The 12,311-nt window shown below is 42.1% G+C and overlaps 1 protein-coding gene across 8 annotated transcripts in view; it reads right to left on the bottom strand.

Moving 5' to 3' along the window:
* Positions 1–12,311, bottom strand: part of PARP6 (poly(ADP-ribose) polymerase family member 6) — a 31,835-nt gene continuing 19,524 nt past the window's right edge. For 5 of the 8 annotated variants that reach the window (XM_028505886.2, XM_028505878.2, XM_036028336.1 and 2 more), the window contains 10 exons: positions 11,904–11,969; positions 10,936–11,003; positions 9,413–9,461; positions 9,058–9,170; positions 8,057–8,129; positions 7,279–7,348; positions 1,418–1,497; positions 946–1,009; positions 695–779; positions 1–378 (listed from right to left, as the gene is read on the bottom strand). In XM_028505886.2, the coding sequence (XP_028361687.1) occupies positions 276–378; positions 695–779; positions 946–1,009; positions 1,418–1,497; positions 7,279–7,348; positions 8,057–8,129; positions 9,058–9,170; positions 9,413–9,461; positions 10,936–11,003; positions 11,904–11,969 (771 nt within the window). In that variant the 3' untranslated portion in view covers positions 1–275. Of the gene's footprint in view, positions 379–694; positions 780–945; positions 1,010–1,417; positions 1,498–7,278; positions 7,349–8,056; positions 8,130–9,057; positions 9,171–9,412; positions 9,462–10,935; positions 11,004–11,903; positions 11,970–12,311 lie in introns of those variants that run through there. The other 3 variants (XM_028505880.2, XM_028505883.2, XR_003684093.2) reach the window with 2 other exon arrangements.

Below are 12,311 nucleotides of genomic sequence, written 5' to 3'. Positions count from 1 at the left end.
TCCAGTCCACAGCACCTTCCATTTTATTGTTTTATTTACAAACAGGGTAAAGTCAACTGGGAAAATCAGGGACAGGGGATCAGTCTGGTCCATCCAAATGTGGAGTGGTTCCTGGGTCAATCTCCACCGTGAAGGCTGCCTCTTCTAGTCTCTTCCTGCCCCTTGATAATGGCCCCTTGATTTCTCAGGGCAGCCTTGCCTGCTCCTCCTGAGTCCTTTAGTAAGGGCAGATCGATCCTGGGGGGAACAGGGGTGGTACGAGGGCTGGGGCCCCCTCAGTTTGTGTAAACCTGAGTTCCGATCACACGCATGATTTCCTTCTGTATCTTGGGGTCCTGAGTATTAATGTTGGCATCGCCCACCTGACCATCCTCATATCTGCCAAAGATAGAGCAAGGGTGAGCACAAGAAAGAGAATAATATCAGAAATAATGTCAACCAGTAGAACTGTATTTGGAGGTGGGCTATCCCATCCCAGAAGTAAAAACCCTTTTTTGGATCTCCTTAGGGAGGAAGAGATTCAACTTATCTGGTTTCCTCTAAACAGACCCTGATCTATAGGCATTCCCAACTTCCAAGATGAAAATCCCAGTGCCAGCTGCATTCAGGTAGCCACAGGCAAGTCTCAAGTAACAGAAACAGACTCTCCAGTAGTCAGACACCAGCACACCCCCAAGTACCCTCCTAGACTTACACAAAGAAGAACCGTGTGCAGACATGGTCGGACACAGGGCACACCCAGATGTTCCCATGCTTCTGGAGGTCTTTCGATGTAATCACTGAGAAGAAGGGGCCAGAAGTTACAAATATAATGCTTAGGTCAGAGTCCAGGCAGGGGAGGGAAGACGTAATGTTTCATCATCACCCTTGGCTGGATTGTGTGCCATATCTGCACCAAAAAGAAAGGTTGGGGACCCAGAAAAACGGGCTGGGTGAGCTACCTACCTTCACAAAGTGCTATACAGTTTAGATTCCGACTCTGCAGGAACCTCGACTGAATGGATCGGGTCTAGAAGAGAAAGAAAGCAGAGCCAGGTAGACTATTATCGTTTTCCCTATAGAGGCTGATTAGCTGGTGATGGGTAGGGATCAGGGATATCCTTGGCTCCCAGCCAGCAACCCCCCTATATGCACACACATTTTACTTTCCCACAACCAGTCTGAATGAGTCCACAGCTTCCACCTTTACATTTTCATGTCACTGCATTTTTCCATAAACTCAGTCTCTACTTTCATCATTGTGACTGAGGCCACTTATGACTCTGGGAGTGTGTTCATCTTAGAATGTAGTTGATTACTTCAAATGATCTTGAAACTACCTACCACCCCCACCATTGTTTCCCCATCCATCTCTGTAGCCAAAACTGACCCCAGGAGAAGGGTCTTGCCTCACTGGAGCAGGGCCAACCAATAATACCTGGGGGATGGTATTCATCCTGTTATATCTCTGGACCAGCTCATCCTTGGAGGGCATCCTGTGCTGTCCTTTTCCCATTCCTGTCACAGAACAACAAACAGGAATTCATTTATCTATTCCTTAATCAAACATTTACTCAAGTGCCTACTAGGTGCCAGGCACTGAGCTAGACACTTGTCAATACAGCAGTGAATAAAACAAACAAGATACCTTTCCTCACAAAATTTAGTCTGGCGGAGAGTATAGACAAAGAGCAAGCAATTGCGACACAGTATGTAAGTGCTGTGATGGGGAGAATAGAGAGCACTGTGTGAGCCAGAGGCAGAGAAGGAACCTAGCTTAGGGGTTTGAAGAAGGCTTCCTGGTAACAGCCTGGCTGAGAACTCTAGAATTGGGAAGACGTAGTTATATGAAGAACAGGCAGTGGTAGCAGGATATAGAACGCCTGAAGGAAAAAGCAGCACGCCTTAGTTTGTATGGAGCATGGTCAATGGCAGAGGAGTGGCGAGAGATGATGTCTAAAAGGTGAGCTATGATCAGGTAAAGCAGGCCTTGTAGGCTATGTGAAGGCACCTAGGGTTTATCCTGAGAACATCAGGGAATCACCGAAGGGTTCAAAGATAGGGGAATAACACATGAAATGAGACAAGAATGAGGGCCTAAGAGAGTGTGGCATTAACACTTCGGATCAAATGCCAGGCTGAGTGAACTGTGTAAAGAAGAAAGCAGAGCAGGTTAGATATGCTCTAATCTCAGAGTTACATAAAATACTGTGACTCCAGTCATTCAAGAGAAAAGGAAGAAAGCATAGCAGTTAGGTAATAAATGATTTCCCACAGATAACCACAATGGCAAAAACCTTGAGGAATACTGCTTGCTTTGGAAAGTCTTCCCACACTGTAGGGAGTGGTGCCAATTCCATCCAGATTCCACCTATCTAAATCCATAAATCCTCCCCCATCCTTAGTCCCCAGTGAATAGTCCTGTTTAAGACATTTGTAGACTCATTCTGGATTTTTCTTATTTAGATATAAAACAGTGCTTGTGTGCCCCTACTCCCAACTCCTTCTGGCTTGTGATTAGGACTTCAGTCTCTATGCTCAGCTTTACCACAGGCCCAGCCTTCTCACAGCCTTGTGTGTGTATGAGACTGAGAGGAAGATGAAGGAGATGGAAAATGATGCTACCATTACAGGCCATAAGCAGGGTGTTTATCAACCACTCCATCCTGGAACTTTCTATATTATTACTAACTTTACTCTGCCTCAATTTTTGGTCTTTTTATAGCCATGTTGTAACTGTGGGGATGATAACCACTGGACTGATGTTCTTCACTGCTCTGGCTGTCAATTCTTCATGCACTCACACTAAAGCCTCACGACAGGTTTATGGCCCGAACAAAAGTGAGGCAACGACAGCTTCAAGGCCTGAACTGCTAATTTCTTCCCTCTACGTACATTCACTGCCCGTTTCCACCTTCTCCATTACCCTGAACTCGGTTTAGCTGTGCATTCCAAACATGACCTCCTCCAACCTGGGTATTTCAGTGCAAGATTCTGAGTGAAATTCTCATTCAGGCTCTACCCCAGAGGATAGGAAAGAACAATCTGATTTCTATAGCTGCTCTTAGAGATGGCCCTTACTTGTCCTGTCCAAATTCTGTTGTGCACTGCCCTATCCACACTGCCCCAAGTGATCTTCAGTCAGTTTCCCCAAACTAGACCCTAAGAACATGATGGCTATAAATCTCTGGATATTTGTGTCTGGAGTATATACTTACTACATATCTGTAAACAAATGGAATTCACCACCTCCTTTCTCATTGGCCCTCATTTTAACAAGCATAATACTCTGGCCAAATCATTGGAGGCTCCGCCAGTCAAAGAGATGCTCTCTACACTGCTCCCAGAAGGCATCCAATGCCACTGGGCTACCTTGAGGAAGATTAGAGAAAAGGAGACCAGAATAAGGTTGAAGAAAACATGTAAGAAGATAAAGCTGACCAAATGCTAGAGTAACTATAGTTAAGTTAGACAGCTGCACACATTCTACCTACTGTCTTAGAGACTCAAATACCTACAAGGTCCCTTAGGTGTTTGAGTCAGTCCAATACAATAGTTAAGAACATTGTCCTAGAGCTTAGGAGATCTGGATTTCAGTCTTAGCTCTGCTACTCACAGCTGTGTGACTCCAAAGTCATTTAACTTCTCTGAGTTTCAGCTTTTTAATTTATATAATACGGGATTGGACAAGATGATCTATAACTCTAATAAAATCCTTTGGAGAAGAGCAGTATTATAACATGATGTTTTTCAGTAATCAGTAAAGTGACAAAAAAATTTAAGAAGTCAGTGTAGATTCCTGGCTCCACCCAATAACTAATGGTATTTAGCCACTTAGTGGTAAACAAAGGCCAGTGACAGAGGGAGAAAATAGACAGGAAGAAAGAATCTTGTGGGCACTGAGAATGGGGAGAATTTCACCATTTGGAAAATAGTAAGAGCTTTATAAGAGGCAAGCTTGGGCTGGGACAAAGACAAAAATTGAGGAACCCATACAAAGAAGCCAAAAAGACTACACCAACCCCACTCTACTTTAGACCCCAGGCACACAGAATGAGACCCATGCAAACATTCAATAAACATTTATTGGGCCCTTACCCTGTGTGGATTAACCCTAACGTTTGGTTCATGCACACTGTTGGTTATTTAATAGGACAAAGAATACCTAAGAACTAAAGCCAAGAACTAAACATTACCAGTGACTTACATTTAACTACATGCTCTTACCCTATCCCATTTATCTGCCTTCCTTTGGAAGGTAACCAACATCCTGAAATTTCTTTAGTTTTATCACACACACCCCTAATGTTTAATTTTGTTTGCTTTTGAACAATATAAAAAAAGCAGTGCATACTAGTCTTCTGGGCTTGCCTTTTTTAAAAAAAGTTGATTTTTAGAGAGAGGGGAAGGAAGGAAGAAGAGACCCATCAATTGCAGAAAGAAACATCAATCAGCTGCCTCTCGTGTTGCCCCGACCAGGGACTGAACTGGAGACCTTTCAATCTGCAGGACAATGCCCAACCAACTGAGCCACATCAGTCACACTTAGGCTTGTCTTTTTTCACTACGATTTTTCCATGTTGTTAAATGCCATTGTTCATTCATTTTCATCACTGAATAATAATCGTAAGGATATATTAAAATATATTTATCCATTCTCCTGATAATGAGCATTTGAGTTGTTTCCAATATTTCTTGTGGCAAACAGTAATAGCACTGCTTTGAACATCTGTGTACACATTGGGTGCACATATGCAGGAGTGAAAATGCTGGGTCACTGGGATAAAATTCAGCTTCAATTTAACATCAGGCAATTATATCAATTTATACCCCAAAAGCAATAAAAAAGATCCTGATGCTATACAACCTCTGGTATAATCAGATATATTATCAGGTTTCTTAATTTTTGCTAATCCATTATAGGTGCTAAAATGGTAAGTCATTTTTGTCTTGACTTTACTTCCTAATACTGGTTGAGCATTTCTTCAGTGACAAGTCTGTTCATATCACCTGATTACTTTTTCTTATTGATTTTTTATTGTCTTTTTCTTACTGATTTATAAGAGTTTTTAAAATATATTTTTATTACTAATCTTTTGTGGTTATATATATTGCAAATATCTTCTGTTTTGTATTTTTTAGTTTTAACAGTCAAATATACCAATCTTTTATGATGTATAATTCTATCTTTTTCTATTATCTGGATGATTTTGTATACAATTGTGTAATAATCTGTCCCTTGAAACTCTGGTTTAAAACTGACTTTAAAACTGAGCTCGGTGAGTTTTTTGGGTTGTGTGTGTGTGTGTATATGGGGAAGAAGGGGTGTACATAAAATTTTAAACTACTATTTCAATGCATTGTATGGTTTTAGGGCTATTGAGGCTTTCTATTTTCTCTTGAATCAGTTTTTAGTTATATTTTGCTAGGAATTTATCCATTTTGTCAAAGTTTTCAAAGTACTAGAATAGAGTTGACAAAGCTCTCCCATTAACTTTTTAAATTTTGCTATTATCTGTAATTATGTTCCCTTTTTCATTCATCCAATTATGTTCTTTATCTTCTTAATCGGTCTACCCAGCTTTGTGTGTTTTTTTGTTTGTTTTTAGTCTTAAAAAAATCAACTTTTTAGAAATTATTTTATTTTGCCCTGGCTGGTGTAGCTCAGTAGATTGAGCGTGGGCCTTCCAACCAAAGGGTTGCCCATTTGATTCCCAGTCAGGGCACATGCCTGGGTTGCAGGCCAGTAGGGGGCATGCAAGAGGCAACCACACATTGATGTTTCTCTCCTTTCTTCCTCCCTTCCCCTGTCTCTAAACATAAATATGTAAAAATAAAATAAAATAAAATAAAATAAATAAATAAAATAAACATAAATATGTAACATTAAAAAAAAGAAATTTTTTTTTAAAGATTGATTTATTTATTTATTTTTAGAGAGGGAAGGGAGGGAGAGAGAGAGAGAGAGAGAAACATCAATGTGCGGTTGCTGGGGGTTATGGCCTGCAACCCAGGCATGTACCCTGGCTGGGAATCGAACCTGGGACACTTTGGTTCCCAGTCCGAGCTCAATCCACTGAGCTATGCCAGCCAGGGCTCAGAAATTTATTTTTATTAAAGATTTCATTTATTTATTTTTAGAAAGAGGGGAAGGGAGGGAGAAAAAAGAGAAACATCCATGTATGAGATACATTGATCAGCTGCCTCTCACACTCCACACTCCACCAGCTGGGGACCTGGTCTACAACCCGGGCATGTGCCCTGACTGGGAATTGAACTGATGACCTTTCAGTTTGTAGGCTGGCACTCAATCCACTGAGTCACACTAGGTAGGGCAAGAATCGACTTTTTGGCTTTTGGGTTCTCTCTATTGTAATTTTTTTTTACTTGGTTGATTTGGGTTCTTACCTATATATTATCTCTTCTACTTTGTTTGGTTTATTCTGTTGTTAGAGACTTTTCTAGTTCTGGTCATCTGGGCTTAAGTTTTCTAATCTTTGTAATAGTTATGATTACTGGAAGATACAAAAAAATAATCTATAAAGACTCTAGCACTGTCACCTTCATGTGGTAGGCATGCAAATAAATCGTGGCTCTCCTTTATATGCAGAGACCAGAAAAAGAACAAGAGAAGGCAGAAAAGAAATTAAGATATGAACATGGAACACTGAGAGAATTCTAAGTCAGAATCACATTGTGAGCAGGACAAAGCTAGACTGATCTCCCGAGTAGAATCTGAACTTCCTTCACACCTTATCTTGGGAATAAAATGCTTTTTCTTGCATTGACTAATGCAAGTGACTAATATCATAGTACATAATTAAATACAGTTGAAGAGATTGGTAATAGGGAGAAAGACAAGTGTCCAGAAATGTAAGCCAATGGAAAAGACTCAAGCTTTCAAGTGTATTCACACATAAACTCACATGCATATGTGTGCACACACAATTTATAATGACGGGCTATTGCCAACACCACAAATGTGGTCTACAAAAAGCCTAGTTTCATTTCCCAGTTATTCTCTAACCAATTCCCAGGGCCATGCCTCTGTAATGAATAGAACCATCCCCATGGAGAAAAGGATTACCCAAGAGAAAGGGAGATAAATGGCCTCACCTTGTGAAGAATCCAAATTTCTAATGAAATAAAGTTGAGAAAGACAGACTATATCCATGATTGGGGAGAGAGGTGACACAGACCAAGTATCCATGATGGAGGAGGAAGAGACAGCACAGATCATGTATTCGCAAACTGGATGCAATATAAATAGAGTCAAGATGGCCAGAGAGTATTTCTTACCTGAGTATCCAAAGGAAATACTGGAGATGGGGCTCAGGTAGATGCCTTTGCCATAGGCTGCTCCATGCAGCTTGCAGGGAAACACCAGGATGAGCAATATGAGCCTGGGCCCTCCCATGGCTGTATATTATTAGGCAGCCACAAGGCTTATCTAGTCCCCTGTACCTCCACTATCTCTCTCATTCAGATAACTCTAGGCACCTAATATCAAAAAGCTGATTGGCTGAAAAATTGATGCAGGTTAAACCCGTTGTCTATGAAATACTAGATATTAAAGCCTTGGAGAGTAAGGAATAGCAGATCTACTGAGTCAGTCCCTCAGAATCCATGCTTCTGTCCCTAGGCCTTGGTACATATGCATATTCTAAAAAAAGGAACTACAGAACAGGTAGTCAGGAGGTAGGACAATAACTGTTCCTTAGAGTCTCACAGGGCAAAGAAATAAGTCTCCTATATCAACTCTCTGAAGGAACCATCACACATATTGAAAAGTTCTCATAGCTTAATTCATCTAATGGCTGCAATCAGCAATTCATAGGCCTGCGTACAACTACATTCCCATTCCAAACACCACCAAAAAACAGCCTGGGGTAAAATACACACCAGCCGCTTTCATTTTATACAAACAGTTCCAACTTCCTCCCTAGTGAAGTCACATGGCAGGCTAGATTTGAGGATGCTGAGGAAAAAAACCGCTGAATACTCTAGAGCAGACTTCCCCAAAACTGAGTGGGGCAGAAAAGGCGTACAGAGAAAGAAAAAAGGGTCACAGCCTCACCTGCAGTTTGGTGTAGGATGCATTCACCAGCCCATTGCGCAGAATCGAATGCCAATTCTCAATGTGGGACCCACTGTAAGGCAGGGTAGAATACATGTCTCCTTACAGTGAGCTTCCCAGGAACACTTCCAAGACTGCGCCTCCCACCCATTCTCACCCATACAGGACATGAAGATGGACACAAATATCTAGCAACAGACATGCACATGGACAGAGTCACAGGCATGCAAGATGTGTGTGTGTGTCGCTAACTCCTGTATTTTAATTTCCAGTCCTATTCTCTCTTCTGCGTTTTAGCAAGTCCCTTCATAAATCCTCAACTACTGATTCAGTATTCTCATTGGCCTATTTTCCTAAATTTCAAATTAAATTCTCAAACTCAATAAACTTATCGCTGAATCCAAATACGGCTTCCAATTCTGAATTCATGTCTATTTTGAGAAAAGTGTACCATCACTCCCTTTGCATCACCTTTAATATGCCTTTCTTTCTCTCTCTCCTCCCACAATTAGGCACCAATTGCTGATATCCTCAAAGTAGCTTTCAAATTTAATCCTTCCAGTCGGTGTCTTCAGCCATCTTTTTATATGTAAATGCCATTTCTCCTCAACTAACAGTAAAGATCACATCATATGCATCTTTTTTTTTAATCCTCACCCAAGGACATTTTTTTCATTGCTTTTTATAGAGGAAGGGGGAGAAACATTGATGCAAACAAGAGAATACATCAATCTGTTGCCTCCTGCATGTGCCCGGACTAGGGATCATATACACCTGGACTGGGGATTGAACCTGCAACCTTCCAGCTACGGGACAAAGGGCTCATATGTATCTTTTTAATCCTCTACAATACCTACCACAATAGCACTTAATAACTAATTGTTGACTGACTGATTGGTTGATGGACACAGGTAACACAAACTCATTCATCTCTAGTGAACTTGCTCTCCCATCACATTACACTATTTGTTGTCCTCCTCCCCGACCTCCACACTCCTTACTGGAAGGCAAAAGTGCTGCCGTAGAGCTTCTTGGCGGTCCGGAACCGTGCCTCCTTGGCAGGAGGGCTGCTCAGCAGGAGGAACTGGTGTGAGGTGTGCATGAACTTCAGCTGCTGCCCAGGGTGGGGGTGGGGTCAGAAAAACAGAGTAGAAATGGAGATCAGGGAGGGAAAGGTTGGGGATAAGGAGCAAATCAGTTTCCCTTGACCCCAAATAAGGGAAATATGCTTAGGCCCAAAGATTACTGTTGATGGACAGAGGCAACCAGGCAAGTCCACCAGTGTGGCTGGCTGGTTTGGAGCCCTCTCTGTCTCTCATCAGAAATTTAGAGTTTGAAGGGGGGAAGATCACTTACCCTGCTGAGAGGTAGTTTGACAATGTGTGACCTGTTGCTAGAGATGATCCTAGGACAAAACAGAGAAAAGGGGAAAGGAGAGAACCAATGTGTGGTTAGGCCATCCCAAACAAAGCAGCTGCTTTGCTGTGCCCCTCAAAGAACAAGCAAGAATTCCAGAGTTGTCTGAATGCTGTGAAATTTCCAGGTCACTCTTTGGATATTCTCTTGGGTAGTAATGCTTGTATATAAAAATGTAAAAGGAAAGCTAGTTACTGGTAGTTAGATAATGGATGAAAAAAAGAGAGGGGTGGGAGGTGAGCTGCTGCATCTAGGGAGAAAAAAGAACAAAAGAAAGAGCACAAGAGGTCAGCTAAAAAATTAGAAGGGAGGGTCTGTATTACGGTGGTGACACTCATCCGTGAGATTTAGAAACTCTGAACTAGGCTCAGGAGTTATCCCACCTGAGCTCAGAGGAAGCCTGATGGCTCTTAAGGATGGCAAAGAATGGATAAAAAGTTACTGTTTAGGCTGGAGAAAGAAACAGAAGAAACTAGAACAAAATTCCTGAGGATTCAGGGGTAGACTGGGCTGTGGGTAAGCAGAACTCAGAGGACAGGAGAGAACAAAGGCATAAAACACTGAAGCCTCAGCAAAGGAGCATTATCTCCTACAGTGGATGATTTGTTTTTTTTAAAGCTTTCACCCATGTACTGTTGATGCCACCCTGGAGGACCTATGCCTGGTCTTCCCTCATGCTAACAGGGAGCATGCTGCACTGAGAAAGTACTGCTGTCAAAGACTGACTATGAAGAAAGGGAAAAACTATGTCAAGAAAATAGAACAGAAGTCCTGACCGGTGTGATTTAGTGGGTTGGGTGTGGTCCTGCAAACCAAAAGGTCACGGGTTCCATTCCCAGTCAGGGTACATGCCTGGGTTGTGGGCCAGGTCCCTGGTTAGTTGCGGGTGAGGGAGAAGCAACCAATCGATGTTTCTCCCGTACATCACTGTTTCTCTCCCTTTCTTTCTCCCCAACCCCTCTAAAAAAAAAAAAAAAAGAAAACAGAACAGAAATCAAGATCAGAGAGGGATGGTGGGGACTGAGGGCAACAGAGAATGGTCAGAATCTTTGCTAGAAGGTAAAAATAATGCCTCAAGGCTCTGGACAGTCTACCTAAACAGGGTGGACGTCAAGACAGGGAAAGGGAGTAGAAAGAGGAGATATACCTCTCTGGATACACAGAAACTTATTTGAAATGAACAGTGTTAATTCCTACATGCAAGGAGCACTCAAAAACCTATAGGGAAATAAGAAACCACTGAAGAGAAGTCAAGACGTCGCAGAATTTGTGGGCTCTCTGTAGGACCTGAGCTCTTGTCAAAGTCAGATATGTCAATGATAACCCCAAGAAAAAGCAGCCATGATATATACAACCTCGGGAAAGAAGAAAGAAGCTGAAACCGACTTGAAGAGAAGGTGCAGGCTCCATGTCTAATACCATGTCCCTGCCCCACTCTGGGAAGAATTAACTTCTATCCATACCACTGCAGGAGAGGATGGGCCAGGGGATCCAGCTTGTCCATCTGCTTCTTGATTTCCAGATATGAGCCCTGTAAGACAACAGCCATAAGTTTAACTTCCTGGAGTGGTGGGAACCCTCCTACTTTCCACAGACTGACTATCAGGGCCCAGGGCAAAGTAGGCGGTGATAGCCACACAAAGGCAAGAGAAGATGGGGTTCCCACCCACAATGAGCCTGGGCAAACTGGGAACACTCATAAATAAATATGAAAATGACTGAAGATGCTTACAAAACAACATGCAGGTGGGTCTCCCTCATTTTATGCAATTCCTACAGCCTTACAAAGTTAATTGTATATTAAAAAATAAATAAAATCAATGTCCAGAAAGAATAAGCTAAGGAATCCTGTGATAAAACTTTACATAAAACAGAGTCCTTCTCACAAGTAAATCATCCCTCCTTGGTGTTTCTTATGTGTTAATCTGAACTGTAATATATAGGATTTGCTGAGAAGAGGCCCACCTGTAAATGAGCACAAATGAATGTCTATTCATGCAGAGACTGCAGACGAGGGGTGGGGAAGTCTGATGAGGGACAGCCTTGAGTCAAAGGACGGTCACTGCTCCATGTGGCTGCCCCACCCCTAGAAGGATAGAAGATGCAGGCCCCTGGGTCTAGTTCCTTAACTCCAAGCCCCCCGCCACCTCAGCCTCCCAACCCTGGGCACAGGTCTTTCCCTCACTTCTCTAATTTCTTAATAATTATGGGGAAAACATTAAATATGAACCACTTGTTAAGGAATTAGCAGCAAAGGTAAAGGTTGAAAGAGAAGAGTAACAGCACTAACAGCAGAACACGAGGGAAGACTAAGGAAAATACAGTAAGGAATCTGAGTAGCATCTCTAAATCTTCACTCCACTCCCATGAATTCCAAACAGAATATGACACTTGAGTGGCACAGGCAGGGGAGAGGTGAAGGGCAGAGTACCTGGGTCATCTCCCGGATGGACATCACACTATCCAGAGCTTTCTGAAGTCGCTCATAATTCTTCTTCTGTGGGGAATCAATGGAAAGAGGACCAGATGAAGAAATATGGAGAATAGTAAGATGTGATGAAAAGGAGGACCACATGTACAAAAAATGTCTAGGCCCTAGGGAAATGGTGTAGCATGTCATGTGAAGAAAACAGATTTAATGTTGGGCAGTTCTGGAATCACATGCTAGTTCTTTTACCAGCTGAGAGTAATAGGGTAAGTTACTTAACCTCTTAGGACCCCAGTATCCCTGTGAATAAATGAAGATAAAAATTCCCACTACCCCAATATCAATGTTTTGAAGTGTAAAGAACCTGGTATAGTATGTGATACATAGCAATGAGTAATAGCTAGGCACTGT

The sequence above is a fragment of the Phyllostomus discolor genome, chromosome 1, assembly GCF_004126475.2.
Source record: "Phyllostomus discolor isolate MPI-MPIP mPhyDis1 chromosome 1, mPhyDis1.pri.v3, whole genome shotgun sequence".
Lineage (NCBI taxonomy): Eukaryota > Metazoa > Chordata > Mammalia > Chiroptera > Phyllostomidae > Phyllostomus > Phyllostomus discolor.
This window is presented reverse-complemented; position numbering and strand designations above follow the sequence as displayed.